Raw genomic sequence first — 21,167 nt, 5'->3', positions numbered from 1 at the left:
CCGTGCAACAGCACGTGCCACATCTAGGGCCCCTCCTGCGAGGCAAGAACAGAAACAGAGCTCTAGGAAGTGCACTGGTTATCTTACTGACAACACAAATGTAATTTGTTATTAAGGTTTCAATTAGCTTTGAAGCAGCACTGTGACAGGAGGAAAAATACCTGCTTGGAAGGAACAACCTAGAAGAGTCAGTGGTCCTTGCCCCTTCCAGCACTACCTCTAGGCTTCAGGGTGGAATGGCCATAAATTGATGGGCAATGCATATGGAGAAACTTCTTAATTTCTTGTATGAGCCAGGAGTATTATAATGGAGTATTATAATAATATTCACATACAACTCCCAGAGTGGTCTGGTTGGCCTGACAGTGTTCAGCACTTTTATTAATAACACTTTATTTGAACTTACTGGGACCGCTATTTGATTTATGAAGTCCTTTGTGAGCTTCGGACTGATTTGCACAAACTCACTATGATCTGCACGTAGGAATTGCTTCACCCAGCCCTGAATGAGTTGGGTGACACGGTACCTTTTGTCCTAGCACCACCAACCCTACCCAATAACATCTTTTGACATATAACCTTGTCCAATTAAATAAACAAAACAATTTAGATACACAGAAGGTACTTATTAGGGCTGTATCATGGCCAGCTCGCTGAAGCAGGAGCACCATTCTTTGAAAAAAGCTGTATGTCGTTTAGCAAAGTTTAATGACTGGAAGCTTTCAGGAGCTTTGCACCGCATCGTGTGCATTGATGGGACATCCATGTGTACGGCGCTCCCTTCCCACTGTAGTGGACAACAGTCATGAGGTCTTGGGTGAGATTGTTTAAAAAGATGTTTGGAGATAAATGGCTTTCTAACATACCCCCTTTTAGCCTCTATCTTAACTGGACCCTATTTATGTGAATCAAGGATGGCTGAATGAGAATTCAGAACCGTGATGTCACTGTTTCACCATCTTTTTTCCTTTCATCTCAGGGAATTACCAAATCCTGCTTCTTACAGAAGGATTTCAGTTGTTTTTCACTTCTTTGCCAGGGACTTTTTTTTAACGGAAGACAAAGTAGAAAGAGAGGGGACAGTGAATAATAGGACAAGATAAGTTAGAAATAAGTCACTTCCTTATTTTTTAATTGGCTACATGACAATTACTAGACATGACATTGGCTTCCTTATTTTTTACATGACATTGGCTTCCTTATTTTTTAATTGGCTACATGACAATTACTAGAAACACTACATTAGTACATGGTACAGGCTTGATACCAGAGCCCAGTGACAAAATTTGCCCAGTGGCAAAATGGTCTAAGCTCTTCTGTGTGGATCTGGGGACTAAAAGACATTTCCTTTTTGCCTATTTAAAGTGTCATCTTTTTCCTGTATAAACATGAGATCTAGAGCATTTCTAACTCAAACAGGCTCCCAACTGATCCTGTGCCACTGCTTCCCCCCTCCCATCCACCCAAAGGTCTTCAACGTGAAAAGCTCCCTGACCTCTTCCAGAAGGAACAGGATGCAGCAAAAATGAATGAAATATTTGTGATGGCCTCATCCTCTCCAAGTGTCCTTCCAAATCCCAGCCCTCCATTGGCCCTGTGCTGAGCGTTTTGTTCCCGACGTGTTTAAAGGATGCCTTAGCATTAGTTTTGCTTACTCCGGTAAGTCACTCTTCAAATGCCTTTTTAAGCCTCCCTAAGTGCACTCAATCTTTTAAATTCAATCTGCCAGAGTTAAAGATCTCTTCTAATTTTCTTTATTAGGGCAGGACACCAGCTTTTTGAATGATGCTTCTCGTTCCTAATAAGCTCCCCAAGCACAGCGCAGACGCTCCACCTCTCCTGCTCACTCCTGGCCCTTCACGAGGCTGCTGCCGGCTGCCCCTGGGCTTCCCGTGCAGCACAGCCCAGCCTCCCATCTGCCTCCTCAATCCTCCCTGCCCCCTGACACAGCCTTTTACAAATCCCCTCTTCCCTTTTTATTTTTGAACACAAACATGCTAAAAAATAATAATGAAGTCAAATAAAAACCAATAATGAACAAAGAGAAGAAGGAAACTGATGCACACAGTTCTGCAGCCACTGGGTGCAGCCAGGTGCAGGCCCTCATGCAGCTTGCCACAACTATGAGTTTTGGGTCACGATATCATCCTGTCACAATGCCAAAGCAGCCATGGTAGGTATGGTGGAAGGTAGAGGGACGTGGCCCTCTTCCAAAATCTACAGTCAAAGCCACCATGCTGGTGAGTGACAGGGAACTGCTGTGGCCTTCTCCCCTGCCGAAACGCCTGTTGGCAAGAAGCTCCCTCAGGCACAAGGTCAGTTTACTCACCATTGAACAATGCCGTGGTGTACATGAACAGCTGCTGAGAGGAGGCATCCAATTCTGACTCTTGAAATGATTTCAGTAAACTTTTTTGTTTTGTTTTGTTATTTCCACTCATGGTTTCGATTAATTAGACAGAAGCTCCCTTGTCAAATGAGTGGTCCTCCCCTCTCCATTTTTATACCTCAAAGAGAAGGCTATTCAAGCAGCGTAGGTACTATTAAGATTTGAGATTCCATCCAATTAAACATCGATACAGGAGGAAAATTATCCTTTTAAGAGATTACTAACAGCACACTGGTTTCTGTTGTCCACATGGGATCCTGAAAATTGACTGGCTGCATGGAGCTTGACATTTTATACTACTTCAGCGTAGAAACGGAGCAGAATTAGGAAACAATTATTGATAAGTATGCAACTGTGGCACCATAAAAGCCCCATGGGTAGGACCAATCTAAGGAGAAAGAAATGAAAAAACAGCTTTCACATTTTTTCCTTTTTTTTTCCTTGTCTGCACAGTTGGAAATGTATTCCCTGCTGTTTCATATTTCCTATACTGATTAAAAGTGTTACCTACTGCATTATTCTCTTCGAGGCCTGGGTTTTCCAGGTGAAAGCATCATTAGAAACAATGAGGCTGAGGTGGAGAAATGGGGCCAAATTGAAGAATTCTTTAACTATGTAAGTAGTAAAATGTATTTTTCCACATAACGTTTTAGCCATGGCAGAAATTGCTTTTCCACATCAAAGTCGAGACACATTCAAATGAGTACAAGAACCTCAAGGACAAGTAAGACATTTACATTTTTAAGAACAGACTTGTAACAAACAATGCTGGGTATTAATCCTGATCAATACCAAAAGCTGTTTTTCTAGGAAAGATTCTCAAGATAAATTTGCCCTTCTTTCCCTGCAGAGCCCTCAGGAACTGACAGAATCAACTATAGCATATCACAAGAGAGTTATGCATCTCAGCACAGGAGAAGAATCAGAAGCCCAGCCACTTTGAGCTAAACCTCTCACTTTCTGATCTAGAAGAAACTCTTCCATAGAGCATCACTTGTCTCACAACTATTCTAGTCATTTCATAGTAATTGTGTGTTAGGGGTAAAAGAAGCAGGTTGTTTCTCTGCTGGCTTGTTTCTGCCTAGTACAAGCAAGCACTAAGTATGCCATTAACTTGCTCAAAAATGTAAACAAGCTAATTTTAGTGATAATGGCAAAGGAAAATAAATACACTGGATTCAATTAATGCTGATGTTGGAAGTTGTAGTAAGAAGTCAGCACTTAAAACTTTGCTCATGCTGAGATTCCACGAACTGCCAGTTATTTTATCCTGTTTACATTATGCATTCTGGCAGAGAGGTGACCCACATAACCTTCACATTTTTGTCTTAAACTTACAGTAAAAAAAAACAACAAAGGGCTCAGGTAAAACTATTTTTTGACTTATGACATTCCTGTCAACTGCATTTGTAATTAGTGGTTGCATTGAACCACCACCAATAAATACTTAACATTAAGTTCTAAAAAGTCTTGTCTAGATGAAATCTTGGGAATCAGAGTCTTCAGAATTGCAGGAATATGCTTTTCAGTCCTGGTTTTAAAATATGAACTTTAAATAGAGACAAACAGGAAGTTAAACTAACCCTTGAACTTTGCTTCTCTTCTGCGAGTCTCTTTCAGAGTGCTGTATTCTTTGGACAGCACTCACAGGAACATTTCAACACCCCCTAATCTGCTGAAGTTTTACTGTCTATAAATGGGTTAAAATATGTGGCATAACTTATAATTTTACAGCTTCTTTCAAAGAGGCATGCATGAGTTTAATTAATTGCCCTTGGAAGGAAATTGGCTAATTTATTCCATGTTAATGGTTGCATGTTGAAATAAACCATTTGAAGCCCTTTAACTACAAAAAATGAAAGCAGCATTCCTAAGGTTTATTCGTCAAACCAGAGCTGTTCTCAAAATTTCTGCCTATGCATACCATTAGTATTTTTTTTTTTTTTTTTTTTTTCAGTCAAATTCCCCCAAATTCTGGATCTTACAGAAACTGAACTACCTTCCCCTTGTCAGGGCTCAGCAGCTCTGCTCTTTTTCCCATGCTCAAGGTTGTCTGGGAACCTCAGACTAAACACTATTATATTCATCTCCCCTAGAAGCTCAATCCAGGATTTAGAGCACTTAAACACAGCAGTGGGGATCGCTGCACTCAGAAGCCAGAGCCACCTCCATTAAGAAAGAAATGCAAACCTGTGGCAGGAGGGAGTGGAAGACGGAGAACATGCTGATAACACTGCACTGTTTGTACAGTAACTCGGTAGCTAGAACGCTTTTTTAGGAATTGGGAAATCTCAGGTTCAGGCTGCTGAGTGCACCCATCTGCACCCATCTCTCTAATGCTTTGCTACCAGATGTCTTTGTGCCAAAGGGGGCTCCTCGATCATCTTGTTTAAAGAACACCCAGTGCTGTACAAGAAACAGTGCTACATGTAGGAACCAACAGGGATACCTGACTCTTAGTGCATTGATCTGGGCTCCCCGGTGCAGGACCACCTTGTGCATTTTACCCAGTGATTAATGTAGAGCATTTAACCCATGTTCAGAACAGGAACCAGATCTCATCTCTTACTCCTTCTCTTACCCATTCTTTCTCAGGCTGAGAATGAACTCAGACACCACACTTCTTCAGAATGGAGGTAAAGGGAAGGGCACTATCATCAGCGCCACATACCTTGTCCAAGATATTTCAAGAGAGAATGAGCCTTGCTCCATTTTTATCCTAAAGAACAACAGATATCTGATTGTTCAAGGGTTCAGGTTGTGAAGCCAAGTTTGGTGTGTCTTTGTGCATCCAAGAATGAAACTGGGAAAATCCCTAAAAAGAAAGAGTTCAAATACATTTTTCTCCTAGGCATTCCTTGCTAACTATTTTGGGCATTTCTGCTTTGCAGCCTTGTTGTTCATGAATCATGCCCTGATGGGCTCAGCACTCCCCACAGAATCACAGAATCATTCAGGCTGCAAAAGACCTCTAAGGTCTAGCCTAACCTTTGCAGGAACCCATGCAGGAACTGGAAGTGGAGGCACCTTATTTGAGGCTGCTGATTACACTTGAATTAGTTACTGCTCTGAGCATTACAAGCCCACATCCTTCTGTTGGTCTAGTTATGTCTGGTGGGATGAGATAGCACTAAAAAGAAACACAAAACCAAACAACCACACAAGAAAAAACACTTCATGTACTGGTATATGCGGTACTTCTTAATTCAGTACTATAAAACAAAACTCCGATGTCACACAAACTGGGAGCCCCTATTTCTCGTCTCAGATGGCAATACACTTTTATCCAGCTTCAGTTATTTCCTGCTGCTGTAGAAAACCCATGCTCATACAACTAGAGCCATGAAATACTCGTCTATGAAATAACTCTGCCTTGAATGTTTTCACGAAAAAAAAAAGAAAAAGAAAAAGATTTGGGAACAGCAGGGATACAAACATTCACCTCCTTTAAAGTCTGCATCATAATCTTTATGACATGTTTTATCACCAACTATCTTTAAGCTTTTACCAGGATAACAGTCTTTGCCTTTGCAATGGCTCCCACAGTAGTCTTGAGTGAAAATGGGGAGAGCTAAGATGTAGGAGACTAATATTAGAATTATGTGGAATAAAAACAAGGGTTTACGGGCTGCAAATGGAAATCTCAGCGGTAAGCTATGAAAATGCTGGATGCTAGGGCAGTATATCAGTGAACAATATCCAGAGTTCCTCAAATTACACAGGAAATGTTTTTAATAGACGAGGTACACGCAGCTCTCATTTGCCTACTGTGTTCCTCTTGCAGCTCCCCCGGTAAGCCCAGAAGTCCAGAGATCATCAGAGCTCTCGCAGGGATAAGAGCCACGAAGCCTCGAGCCTGCGGTGTGCATTTTTCTGAGGGTTGCCATGGCGATCTCCAGCACGCTGATCCCCAGAGAGCTCCGCTCAAAATTCAGAGGGAACCAAAGCAGGACAAAGAAATGACACCCAAGCAAAGGCAACAGGGAAATTATGTATGATAACCTATATAAATACTTCCATACAAAAGCTTTCAGAAAATAGATGTGTTTAGAATTTGGAGGTCTGGAGGAAAGAAGCACAGTCGTCACAGTCCAAACTCTAAACCAGGACAGTCTAGTGAATAAAGCCAAGAATTTCTAGCCCTGCCTTATCTTCTGGATCACTATTTGGCACAGAGCAAATTCTCAGCCTCTGTGCTATAAAATCCTTATTTGTGCAGTAACAACAGAGGACAATGGATAACTAAACAGCTAGAAAGATATAGATATATTTAATAATGTAAGACTGTACAGCAGCAACATTTACTAGATAAAAAGTAAATGTCAGATTTTGGTCAACACTCCTTTTTGTTATTCCATGAAAACAGTTAATAGAAAAAACTCCGAAGTATTTGAGCAATTTAAATTCTCACCAAATGCTTTATGTCATCTGTTGGTTCGTATGCCAGTTACACTCTGTTAATGTATTCTCAACAAACGAGTATTAGATATGTCTGCACATGAAAGCAACGCTCTGTCAAGTGATGTATGATCTCAATATATGGTCGAGAAACCTGTTGTACGGTCCTTTCTCTCCTAGCATACAAAAGCACAATCTGGCCAGGTGCTGTGATACGGTGGCCATTCACACAGAAACAAACCAGGAAGAGGAGTCACTCAAAATCTGGGCCACGTCAGACACGCCACAGTCCAGAAATAATACGAAATGAGAGTCAATCAATGTTTTGCTATTAGGCAGCATGTTTCAGCCAGAGCTTATTATCAGACACTGCCAGGCACTTTTGTGCACTAAAGAGCTTTGAGTTAATCCCACATAGGTTGATGCTCAGCCACTTGTGTGCAGCGGTTTCTTTTCACAGAATATGCAGTGTTCTTTTTGTTCCTACCTGGACCTCTTATTACTGTTACAATGGACATCAGCCTCTCCACATCACCATCTATTAGATCTTCATGTATATCCATAATCACATTATGAAAAGCTGCCTCCTCCTGAATGAGCATGGAGCTTTTCAGTCAGATCCACTTCAACTTGCACCGAGTCTTTACGGGTTGCTACAGTACTAACCACTTAACAACCTTGTTCTGTCCCCACTCCTCAAAATCTGGTGTGGAGTCTCTCACGACTGCAGGCAGCACTTCACCTTCTGCCCTTGGATTTGTGTGTGGTGTCCTCCTGGTGTGTCGTACTGACACTCATCACCACGGAAGGTGTTCTGGAAAGTTTTGTTGACAGTGAGCATAGAAAGGGTTGTGCAGAAGAAATATTCATTTATATATGGACAGGATACCCATTTATATGGATATTCGTCAATGACCAATGTATGGTGCACACCACCTTACTCTTCACATGTGCCTTTCTTAACGCTAGTCCCTCCATTAGTTCTGCTTTGCTATCCAGTCATCAAATGAATTCTCTGTGCTTCCCCAGACTGTCACCTGCCTGGTTTTCAAACTAGCACACGACTAATAGCTGCTGGCTGGAGGAAGGACTGAGGGAGAGATCGTACCATCATCTTCAACATTTATCATCTTAGGCTTCTTTTCTCCCAAATGGTGCTGGTCAGGAGCCCAGTTCTTACCACAGGTCAGCACAGCCTCCAGGTGAGCAGGTGAACCAAAAGGCATTGCTCCAAGAAAATCCACTACTTATTGCTGCTGTCCACATGCATCATAAATGCCACCACTGAGCTGGCAGGCTGTGCTGAGCCAATTTCTCTCTACTGACTGTAGCTGGCTGCCTTTTCTTTAAACAGCTTCTGGAACACTTGGGCCCTTTTTTTTTTTCCATATGCTTTTACTTTTACCGAGAGTTTGCAAGCTGTTGACTCCCGAAGAGGAGTGCTACAGCTTTTGGACATCAGCATTCTCGATCCCCTTTAACAGTGTCTGATGTCTTTGCTGCATATACTGGTATTTCTGCTCCCTTGCAGGTAAAGAACTTGAACTTTAACGAGATCCCTACAAAATCACTGATTGCGGTAGGCATAATATTAAGGTTCTTACTCTCTCATACCTTGATCCCTTCAGGGAAGAGGTTTTATTTACCACGAATAAAGATGAAGGCTGACAGACAGCCTTCAAATCAAAGCATAAGCCAGAAAATGTCTGATTACTCCCGGAAGCAGCATTTAACAGCTTAACTTAGTCTTTATTTAGATATTATTTTGCATATTTCACCCATAATGAAAGCAAAGTTGTCGTGAACAAAATCATTTGGTAATCTAATTTATCACCATCACTCATACACTGACAGACAAGAATTTTAATAAAATTTACACTTATGACATCAATTTGTACTAATTTCCGTCTCTTAGATGCTTATGCATTTTATGGGGTTGGTGAATGGAAATAAGAGAGACTCTTGTGCAATTCCAGACACTTCTAGAGAAAAAACTAGTGGTAAGGTTTAATGTGCATCTGCTGGGAGAATATACTGAAACAGCTCTGCTTTCCTTACTGTAACAGCATGCACTATGCCACCCACTACTCGTATATGACAATATTTTACACAGATACCACAACTCTTTAAAGCGTGGGGACGAATTAACTGCATAGGGGCTGTCAGATATTTACCTTGCCCAAGAACGTTAGATGTATTAGAAATGCCAAAGACAATAAATGTAGTTCAGCTTCAGTAAAGGAGTTGGCAGAACACGACGAAAAGCATTGTTGCAGAGATGCTCTCCTCAAAGTCATCTATCACAAAACATCAAACCTGCCCCCGCCTTCCCTTTCCTTTCCTCTCCTCAGTTATTCAGCGACTGCAGTCACAAGCAAGGCTCCTGTCAGCTGTTCAGGAGATGCAAGAGGAAGATCACAGCATGCCTAATACCTCACTTGGAACACCTCCTTTTTCCTCTACTGTCCCACAAGGTCAGAGTTTCAGTTTTATCTAGTGAATCAGGCAGCAAGCAGCTTGCCCTGCCCTTCCCAGGCTGTCCTGCCATTCGGTTCAAAGAAAGATCCTGGGTAAACGTTATCCTTTGCTGAACATCTGGGCAGAACAGTGGATACCTCTTTCATCAGCAGAAAGAAGCTATGTTGCCTCTAAATGCAGTAGGCATTGCTCTGAAGGGAATGTCTCTGCTTTGGGCTGGTACTGGAAAGCAAGAGGAGGTGTGAACACACTCACAGAGCTGCTCCAGCAGAAACTTCCCATTTTTCAGCTCCTGGTCAGGTTGGCTTTCACCTCCCTGCTCAGACTTAAGGTTTGGTTACACCCACGTTTATACCACCCATGGAAGTGGCAGAACAAGCAGCCAGGGGAGGTGGAAGAACCAAATAATCCTGTGCAGCAGCAGTGTGGATGGGTACCCAGTGAAGTGACAGAGTAAACACGTCCTGACACAATTCAAGCAATGTAACTTCAGTAGGTGTCCTAGAGCTGGAAAAAGAAATGCAGTCTCTCACCTTGTCAGAGAAAACAGGCAGGCTTGCAGGGAGAGGATATTATCTCTGCTCAGTCTTCTTTCGTGAGAATAAATGACTGCTGTGGTATAGGATGACAATTTGCAGGGTACCACATTTGCTTACAATAATATGTTAGTATATTCAATTTTTGCTCGAGTTGTGCAAAATGTATTGGAACATTTTCCTTTGTTTAGTTATTGGTTTCCATCCCCAGTCTACATCATATACTTCTTTTCCTCCTGGTCTTATACATACTTCAAAGACATATTTTCAAAGAACCATTTCTCTCAGCATAGCTTGCCCCCCAGCTGTAAAAGCTCTGCACACATATATCTCCCTTAGGAGAGTTAACGTCTTTGTGCAGAGCTCCTTTAGGCAACATCTGCAATCATGCAAACAGGTAGAAGGTTCCCATGTGGCGCAGCTCAAGAAGGAAACATACACATCCTGCAAAGCAAACCCAGGGTAGCCCCACAAATATTTATACACCAGATAAAATCCATATCCTGCAGCTTGGGCCACTATAAACAAATGTTACCCAATACATCTTTCAAGTCAATCAACTGAAAAATTCACATATGGATGGATGGCCTGAGCTCAGCTCACCCAAGGGTATGAAAAATCTGGGAAAGCAACAAATCAGTTTACCCCTGGGTTGCTGAGCACATGCCCCTTGCCCTCCCAGCACTTTGGAACAGGATCTTCTTGGCTTTGAGACCACGCAGACCTCTCTGCAGTCACCCCATGTCTGGATACTTCTGGTGAGGCATTGGCAAGCAATGCCAGCACTGGCAACCAGAGCACACACCAAACTAGCCCATCTAGGATTCTCCTATACGAAATACATAGCTCAGGCTTTCTAATGACACTCCACCATCCCTGACAACAGTTCTAATCTATGCTTTTGCTTGTTATGACAGAAATGGGATTGGGACCTTTTCCCCCCCCAACTATGCATGCCCTAAAGAGCCAAATGTGCAGTAGCCTATGGTGGAGAGGTTTGGATGTGGACCTGATGGGGGGGATGCTGAAGTCAAAGCCATGAGCCAGCTTTCTGTTCTCGGTGAGAGGCCCCCAGCACTCCCTGTGCCGTCCCCAGATCCATGCAGGCAGAGGATCTCAGCAGAAAGGCGAATAAGAAGAGGGTGTCAAGAGTATAAATCCCCGTAACAATGCCCATAATGGATACCACGGTTCATTAAGTCATCACGTCCAGAGGAGGGGCAAATTTATTTGTATATATATTTTTAGAGATAAAGTTAAACTCAGCTCTGTGCTCATATATGAAAACTAACCAGACAGACTTTTCAAAGCTATGCACACCTTAGAGCAACCAGTACCATCATCCTGCCTCCAGGTTCAAAGACCAAACTAAAAAACCATGATTTTTGAACCCACAAGCCTAGCTGTGAAGCAAAGCGTGGCAGGTCCCTTTAGTTGCTTTGAAACTTCCAGCCACTTTTTCAAGAAAATACTGGCTACGTATAAACTCTGGAGTTACGATGTTTCACAAACTCAGAAGTTCCCAGGAACTGTAACTCAAGACAATTCATTAATTAGTCACAAATTCAACTGATGTCGTTTTAAGTAAAACCAGCAAGGATAAACAAGACTGCATTTTGTGTATCTCTGGAAGATAACTAAATCTCTTTTTGTTTACTAAATCATTGACTTACCAACTAACACTAGGAAATTTGGTATCTAACACTAAATATTCTTACTTGTCATACTTGGTGACGTGCTTGATCAAATCGAGTGTTAGAGCAACAAACCACTAGAATAGTGTCTGCATGTCCAAAGGAACAACTATTTTTAAATGTGTTTTTCGCATGTATTGTATTAACTGAAATAAACAAGGCTGAGGCTTGCCTTGAATTTAGCCCTAAAAAATTAAGCAGACAAGTATTTAATTCTTACTTTTATCCTTGTTAAATCCTTTAATTAAATATAACGTTAATTGAACTAAGGATTATTAAAGAGGTTTTTCTCAACTAATACATTTAAATGCATTAAAGCTGGGAGAAAAACAAAACAAGCACACAAGCCAGCCTTATAAATAGCTTCATACAAACAGCATTAAGAAAGTAACACCCTGCGAACACGGGGCATTTTTTCATGTTTGCTAGCACAAAAGTAACAGCAAAGGTTAGGAGCAGCAGAGGTGGCATACTCCATAAAAATCCACATGTTAATGCAAACTGTCTCCATTTAGTGCAGCAACAATATCAGCTCACACATGACAACTGCTTGTACAATATTGTTGTTGTCAAGCGGCAGGATGATGGGTGGGAATGGTGCAGAAGTCCCCCAGCACACTGTATGCAGACTGTATGTCTGGGGAGTCCCACCCTGGCAGCCAGGGTGTTCCTGCTCCACACTCAAGGGATCAGTTGAAGAGGGCTTCAAAGGACCTTTTTAAGGCCTGGTCTGAAAGTCCTGGGCTGAAATCCTCATGGATGGAGCTGAGAGTGGCAGAGGTCACTGCTACAGCCCACAGGGCAGAGGAGAGCCATGGGGCAGCTGGCATGGGGGGAGCAGCACAGAGACCCCCCCTCAGAGCCCTGTTCCCAGGTTCTGCAGGCTCAGTGGAGTCAAAAATTAATTAGACCTGAAGTGACTGGGGAGTCCTAAAATTGTTCATGTATTAGCAATTGCAGAGTCACCACAGGCACAGCATTGAGGTACTTGCTCTGTACCAGCGAGCAGACAATGGCAGCAATATTGACAGTAAGAAAAGCAGCAAACAGTGCCCTTATTGCCTGTTCACTCACCTAAATTTAAAAAGAAGGAGGGTAAAGAAGCTGATTTCACCAACTCCACCAGTAGCAGCCACAGGAAAGGGCTCACCTTGGCCCAGAATCAGAGGTTTACGGAGACAAAACTAATGTAGCATCTGAGAACAACACTGTAAATGACATTCAAACTTCAGAATCAATGCTGGAATCAATGCTGACAACTGATTTGCAACAGTTCCCTCTGCCTAAGCCCACAGCATGTTTCTTTTTCCAAACAGGGACAATTCTTGATTTCAGTTGTCGAACACAACCAATATTCTCATTCCCCTGTCCCCCAAAGGGGCACCAGAACCTGCTTCTTCTATAAACCCCCATGGGCTGTGTTTTAGTAGTGTTACAGGAGTCCATGCATCTCTTAGCTGGTGGATTATGAGAAGGAAGAAATCTGTTACAACGTGGGTGATAGCAAAGCAGTTGTATTCACCGGCATTTACAAGAGGAGAAGTACAGGTAAGGTACCTTCAAAAGAAATTTCTCAGTGAATCTCCTGACTGCATCCCTCCAAGGACTGTGATAACCCTGCAACTTCAAAATCATTAAAAAAAAAAAAATATCATTACTAAAAATTTAGTAGCACAGACAAGTGATGTGAAGACCTATCCTAGCACCTCCACCTCATCTGCTCTTTTCACTAGGATCGGGTAAACTGCTTTTGTCTTTCTCTTGATCTCCACAGGATGCAGCAGTCCTTGCCAAAAATAACTATGTTTTAATTTTCCTTCAAAATTCCCTTGAAGACGCCTGTGCTGTTTTAATGCCGGAGCATCACACATCCCTTTAATCCCTGCCTACACGTTTTAACATTTCAAACACAGGGTTATTTATAAACGAAAAGCCACTGGGGCTTTGGTGAGGTAAAGTGGTTTGGTTGGGACTGAAACCGGGAAGGGGGGCTGGGAGGGTTTAGTCATCATTTTCTGCTTTTAATCCCTTGCTCCTCCTCTGGTTTGGGCCTTGTTATTAGCAGCAGCACTTTCTCCCTCTGAGCAGGGCCAAGACGGCAAACAAGCCCTCTGCATGTGAAAGCAGGACGGTTCCCAGCACTAATTCAGCTGTGCGACCCTGCTCCAGGCTGTGCAATCAGCTGAGACCCCCTTTTTTTGTAGTCCAGTCCTTCCCCTCCTCGAAGTGCCAAAGCCCTCCATGGAAAGCCTTTGGCTGCTGTTTTGTTCCCTCCCACCTGCTCCTGCAAGAGTGAGAACAGACGGGACCGAAGTGACCCCGTCCGCTGAGTTTTGTGGGTATTCAGGGTATTACTGACACACCAAGCAGGTTACAAAAACTGTTGGGAGGCACAAAGCGAGGCACTCGAAAACCAGCAGCGCTCCAGCTAAAACAACACTTGGAAACAAGGCTCGCTGCATACTGAAGGGGACACAGCAGTTGTTCACAATCCCCTCTCCTTTTTGGTTGTTGCTGAACAGCATGGCTAAAATTTGTCCTCCGGCCCAATTATACCACTCTGCTGATGCTGTAACAAAAGGAGAAAGAGCCATGACAGAAATAACAAAGTAACCTACATTTCTAATGGAAGCAACAGCGGGACGTAACAAAATTAACTGCCATCACACACAATTTTTATTTCCACTTCAAGCACCCTCTCCGTCTCTAAATGCTCCTCCTGGAAAAAACCTTCCCTAAACCGAGCCTCCCAACCTACACCTAAAGGCGGTGGCAGCTCCTCTGGGAACCAAGCAATCTTTGGCCTTACCCTATGAAAGCTGGGCAGGGCAGGAGCCCGAGCCCAGCCTGTGAACTCACAATGTGCAGCAAATATCCAGCTCTAGATTTTCGAGGGGTGCTTGAGTTTTAAAAAGGCATCTGTCTCAGGTTCAGCTGCTATATCCAAAATGTCTGTACCAAAAATACTTGCATTCAGATTCAGAAGTGTGAATGTGCTGGAGCTCCAAGAATAAGGTAGGATAACAACAAGAATATGCAGAACCACTGAGAATTAGACTAGTTATTTGGATAAATTAAGTAGGTAGCAACTGTGGAAATGCTGATGCAAGCCATTATTTCAGCTTCTTAGGCTATAAATGGAGATAATTTTTACTCACCTGACAGGTGTGTCATGGGAATTAGCTAATATTGACACTTTGATCTGTAAAGTGCTCTGCCAAATATTAATTAAGAAAGGGTTGTTTTGCACTTACAAAAGCTAGTGTTTTGAACTTAAATTTGTTTCCATCCCTCTCCCAAAACAGTAAAGAATCTACTGTTTGTTTTTCTACATATTTCCCAGGAGATTATTTTGGAGAAGCATGAAACAGACAGACTGACATGAACAGTTGTCTGCACTTTGTTGCAAGAATCTGCTCTCCTGTGGGCCTTGTAGCCAGACCTGTAGACTTAGCTCCAATGTTACTGAACACAGGGAGAAGGGAAACTGCCCATAACAAACACCTGTTTATACCTCACCTACGAATATTTCTCAAAAGGCAATTCACAAACACACATATGAGAAGCTGAAGATATTCAAGTGCTGCAGCTCCTGGTGAAGTATGGCCTCATTTCTCCACGAGGGAAAGGTGCCAACATATAGGCAAAACTGCAGTACAATTTCCTCCATAGTCAGTGACATGAAACATGCCCAAAGCTGTGTGATGCTTCTGATGCACGTGCTACCCGTGCATGCTGCTGCCAGAGACAGAGTGAGCAGAGCCCTGCCGGAGGAGTCGGCTCTCTGCCATTCTCTCTGTGCTCGATAATAAGGGCCACTTCCACTGTGGCACCCTCATTGCAAAGATCTAGGAGCAAAGGTGTGATATTCACCCTTTACATAGCCCAGCGAATATGAACTGGTATTAGAGGGAACTCAAAGATTGTGCTTGATAGCATATGGGAAAGTAGAAGCATAAGTCTCCAAATAGGCTGCTCTGCACACCCCAGAGAGATCATTACACAGGGCTTCCCTGTGATTGCTGCCACTGGTAGTTACAGCCTGACCTGGTGTCACAGGCTACTCACGGTGGCAGCACAGGGAGATCTTCTTTCCTTGATCCTCTGCAGTTTTTTGTCAGCCAGGCAACACAAAGATGACAGAGGGAAAGAACAAATGACAGGCAACAGGTACTGAAAGAGATCTCAGAAAGCACAAGTGTGAAGATAGATATAACTCCTGCCTACTTCCCCCAAACTCCAATTAGAGACTTGGGTTTTGGGGTGAAAACAGAAAAATTTCTGCCAGAGTGTTTTGCAACATGCACATCTCATCCTCACCTGGTGCATGGAAGATACTGAACAAACGTTACACGACGCTTCAGCAGCTTCAGTCCTACAGATCTAAAGACAGGTCTCACAGGTGACTCTGGGGGCTCAGCCTGACTGATGGCCACTCAAAGTTTGCTACTCAAAGGAACTTAGGAAAGTAGAAGAACTTAGGAAGATACTGATAAGTGTCTTATTATTTCTGTAACATTGAAAAGCTAAATTCTAAAAGCAAGAAAATACTAGAAATGAAGTTCCTTATGTGAATTGTTTCTGATGGTCCCTATGATGAGACTTTTTGTACTGTTTCCCTGCCTCATTTCATGCATAACACAGACATTACTTAATGAACCAGCAGCTCTTCAATATTTATTTTTCTCCTCATTATCCAGTGTGACTCTGTGCCTTATTTACCATGCTATCCAAAGGCTGCCTGTAATTATTTATAGTGTTCATGATATAAGAACCAAGTCCTTATAAACAACAATTAGTTTTACAATACCCAGCTGGATCCTGAAACTAAGGTGGACATTTTGGAGGTGGTCATTGCTTTTTAGCAACTACTTTCTATACAAGTACGCCTAAAAAGCATCTCCATAAACTTTTCAGAAGGAATCTGCCTGCCAGCAAGTAGAGCTTAGTGAGAGCACGTGGTGTGACATGGTCCTCACCCTTCAAAAGTGTGTTTGAACCAGGCTATTTATGGTGCTGGTGCACACATTTTACATAACTAATGTTAAGAACAGGAAACAAAACTCCCCATGCTATGTTAAAGACTTATTCTGGGAATCTCAGATTACAAGATGAACAGCAAGAACCTAATTTTGGCATCTAATTAGGGCTGGGTGTTCTTCCCCCACTTCCCTTTGCACTGTGTTCTACTTGACAGTGCCTGCTCCTGGCTCCCTAACTTGCACCCCCCCTTCTTTCTACTTGCATTCACTGCCTCAAGGTTATTAGGATGTATCATCAGCATAATGCAGAACAGTTATCAGCTTATCATCTCCTCCAGACCATCTTACATTTTTCCCAGCCTTGCCCTACCACTTAGAAAAAGAAGAAAAACAAACAGAGAAATCACTCTCCCCATCTAAACTCTCCTCTTCCCCAGGTGAGGAAACACAGCAAACCAACATTTCTCAGATTCCTCCACTATCCCAGCTTTGGCTTTCAGCTCTATGAAAACTGTCTGGAAAGTTGTTGGAAAAGAACGGGGAAGAGAAGTTTTCTGAAAGTTTTTTCCACTTTCTGGCTTTACGGGCAACAGAAGTCCAAATCCTGCCAGATATCCTACTAAACCTAAGCTAAACTAATGTACTTCAAACCCAAATTTAAGATTTCATCTCCAATTCTGACTGAAAATAATCATTTTATTCATTATCTCGATGCACTGTGTATCAAAGAGGATGACCATAAGAGGAGGTGCTGGATCTCCTGGTTTGAGGGCTCTGCCTCAGGTTGTGAGTGACTGCAGGTTGAGCCACTGCTCTTCTCAGTGCCTGGGAAGTGATTTTATTCCCTCTTGCTGGCTCTGTGACTGTTTATATGAGGATGTCTCCATAGCCACGTCTGAGATACCAGACCAAAAGCAGATATGAAAAGGTATTTTCTCCTCTCTGCCTATACTTATTAATTTCATGTCACTCCCTAAATCCCAGCCAACGTGAGGCCAAGTGATGTTTGGAAATTATTCAGTGGATATATTTAGAAGGATAGATCCTTACTTTTCATGTCTGATAGTTGCAAAAGCCAGATCAAAAAGATGGTTTTCATTTAGGAACTCAGTCTACACAACCACAAAATTAAAATATCAGAAAAATAAGATCTACTGGAGATTGTATCCATTTTCACATCAAGGACAAAGTGCTAGTATCCAACCCACCACACAGATGTGTTCATTTCTCTGACAGTTTCATGGCCAGACTGTAATCACATTATCAATAGTCTATTCCCACTGAACTTCCTAAAGTACAGCTCCACTTCACATATTTTATTTGTTTTCATATACACACATATATGAAATGGCATTTTAACGTGGCTGTTATTTTTAGAATTCAACTGATAGTGAAATGGCTGTCTCCTGTTAAACAAGCATAAAAAAACAAAAACAAAAACAAAAACAAAAACAAAAACAGGACACAAATAAAGGAAGTCAATATTCTTCTTATTTCATAATTCTGAGGGAACTGAAGATAAATGAAGTTTCCCAGGAGAAACAGTCAAAGATTGAGTTGGCAAAAATAATATGAGAGTAACTCTAAGAAAACTTGTACACGGACAAACTCATCACACACACACGGAACCGATCAAGTAGTACCACTGGCTATAACAAGGTCACTCTAGAGATGTGCTTCTAGGACCCTGAAGCTAAATTAAGGTATTTTTGATTGTGTGTTTTGATTTGTTCAATACACACCGGAAGGTTTTAAGGGTTTAGTTTTATATCTTATACAGCTTTCAAGCTAGGCCAGTTACCAGTAATGTACAGTCTAGTCTGTAAATCTCTAGCTTAGGCACTAAGCTAAGATGTTGTCAAATCTTGGGACCCTCATTTTGGAAAGTCCGATATCAGCAGACAACTCTATAAAACAGACAGATTTCACTATTTTCCTGTAGTAGCTCACTGTTTTGGTACTATTTTGTTCAGTTAGTAATTTTAGAAGACAAGTTTACCAACAGCCATAGCCTAAAATTAGAAGTGCCCCAGCTCGTGACTTTTAAGAGAGGATCACCATCCTACTTGACATCTAAGTCATGACTTCTGTATGTAATCCAGCATTTGGAAAGACTTAGCTGACTGCTTCCAAACTCATCAGGCAAGCTCTGGGAAATGGAAGGTGAGACCGTGGGAAAAAATGTATTATGAAAAAAATGGAACAAATCTCTGGCAGCTTAAAGTTTATGACTATCACTACTCTGCACACCAGAGCCACTCAGAGCCTCCTGGGGTATGACTTGCAAAGATAGGCCTTTGCTTCACACACAAATATGTACGTACATATGCACACACACAGTTATGGAGCTCACATTATTATGAAATACAGCCAGGGAAAGCAATTACTTTAAGAAAAATAATGGGGTATTCACCAGCAAAGTAACAGTTTCAAAAGGGTCTAGAAAATGAACCAAAGCTCTTATTGTTAGAGAACTATTGACTTCAGGTTTGAAAAAGTGACCTCAAGTGAGCAATGATGCACTTAGCCTGGAACTTGCAGCCGCTGTATTTCATTCTAAATTGAATTGCCAATCCACAGTGCAATCTTCTTCTGCTATCAGCTCACATCTTTGGGGCAAGTACACAGAAAAATACCGTATAGTGGCTGCTTTATTCCAAGTTAGACTAAATTCTTTTGGAAATGGAAAATATGTCTGCGTTACAGAACTTAAGGATCCCCCTGGGTATGTTTTATATACCCAGAGGGTTATGTTTGTTTTGTTTTGTTTTGTTTTGTTTTTTTCCTTTTAAGGGCACTTAGTGACAACTTCATGTTGACATTTTTCCTGCAAGCAGATCATGAGCATGCAAGTAATTTTGTATGTGGCCATGTTAATAATGTTTAGGTATTGCACTGCCTACAGACCCATATTAAAAAATACTTATTAGACATTTTATACCTCATACACACACGCACAGTATTCAGATCCAGCATTCTCATTATATCAAAAGTACAATGTTTAGTCATATTTTAGGTAAATAAGATTGCCAATTTGGCATGATCTATAAAAGCACCAATATCATTGGTTTGCAAACATAAATAAGTGACATTTACATGCTGCGAAATACTTACATTCACTTTTCCACTACTTCTTCTTTACTACAATCAAGTTATTTTCCAGGACAGCGTTTAATCTTCTCACTAAATAAAAGAAGGCAGTGATTAAAACTATATCCATATGCATTATGCTATGCTCAATCACCTTAAATTTATGAACTTTAAAATATTGATTTAAGATCATCTATAGTGTTCCATAAACTTATAATTTGTTTATAATATAGTCAATTTTATTACATTTTAAACACAATTTTAGCACACCATAACTTCCAATCCCGAGGCTAAATGGGGCAATGTTCTGTATTTCAGTAGCTGCTCAGATAATAAATCAGAGGGACAGTTGCTCACAGATGTACAACTAATTACTACAGAACTGAGAGCTCAGCTGATATATTACCAGCAAGAATGCCTGGCATTACAGATGGGGTATTGTATGATTTGGCACTCTTCTTGCGAGAGCTTGAACATGCTCTTATCAATGGCAGCTCTCAGCACCTCCCACGATCAAACATTTAAGAATGGAAGAGAAACAGTGTCTGTCCCTCTAGGGAAGGATAAAATACCATCTGATATCATTTAACATTACTGTATATGCCAAAAAGTGATTAAGAAAGTGTTAATCTTGACTGTTCAGCTTGAATATGAACATGACAACTGTCCTCAATAAAATATCCCCATCAATCTATGTAGTGAGTGTTGAATGCCCCAACCTGATTCTTACATACTGGTAGTTATCAGCTCATTTTTGTAATGCACATGATGCCCACTTAAGCAGTTCATGGCAAATGCCAACACATGCACTAAAAGATCATCAAATGGCAGTCCCCAGGGGAGAGCGACCCGAACACACAGCATAATCCACCACCTCATCTTCAAAGCCATCTCATCTGCCAGACGAGGCTGACTTTGAGACTTGCCTAACACTGGCTCCCTGGGGAGGTAAGAAATAAAGCTCAGCAGGACTTTCATTTTCCTCTTCACGTGCCCTGAGGCTGCCCAGTACTGAAGCGTGTTTACTTCGTTAATATTCGATGGGACTTAATTTCTTGTTTGCATTCCCCATATCTAGTTGCTGTGGTAACACATTCTTTATGACTATGTACATTCATCTCCTCCTAGAGCTCCTGACAATACAAATTGCTCAGCACTATGTGAGGTCCTGAGGAAAAGCTGTCTGAGGAACCTGCTCACTCACAAGGATGCTCAGGAAAACCATGAGATGCAAAACCACGGTGTGTGCTGTTAGCTTCAATATTTGTGTATTTCATTAGAAGTGACTTGAAGGAGTGTTTTCCACCCTGGGAGGCTGAGCATCCAAAACAGGAAGAGAGGTTGGGGAAGGTATGTAAAATGGAAGGGAGTGGAATAAGGATAGGGGGCAGACGTGAAGAGAAGGTGCAAGAATCTTCCACCAGGAACATGAGGTGAAGATCAAACAGTATCAAGGTGAAGAGGACATTCTGGATCAGGACTTCTCCTTTTTAATAAAGAAGGGAAGACGGAGACAGAGAAGAGCAGGGTGTGATGTTTAGACCACAGTTGGATGATATGACCTACAAGGAGAGATGGGCTTAAACTGAAACCCAGGGAC

The 21,167-nt window shown here is 41.9% G+C and overlaps 1 protein-coding gene across 6 annotated transcripts in view; it reads right to left on the bottom strand.

Annotated features, from left to right (window-relative positions):
- The window catches only part of PLXNB2 (plexin B2), a 257,534-nt gene that overhangs the window by 95,066 nt on the left and 141,301 nt on the right, over positions 1-21,167 (bottom strand). For all 6 annotated transcript variants that reach the window (XM_084516756.1, XM_084516753.1, XM_084516754.1 and 3 more), the window contains one exon: positions 19,592-19,660. In XM_084516756.1, coding sequence (XP_084372882.1) covers positions 19,592-19,593 — 2 coding nt within the window. In that variant the 5' untranslated portion in view covers positions 19,594-19,660. The remainder of the gene's footprint in view (positions 1-19,591; positions 19,661-21,167) is intronic.

The sequence above is a fragment of the Aythya ferina genome (assembly GCF_964211825.1).
Source record: "Aythya ferina genome assembly, chromosome: 1".
NCBI lineage: Eukaryota > Metazoa > Chordata > Aves > Anseriformes > Anatidae > Aythya > Aythya ferina.
Note: the sequence above shows the minus strand (reverse complement) of the source record. Positions and strands in the feature narration are given on the sequence as shown.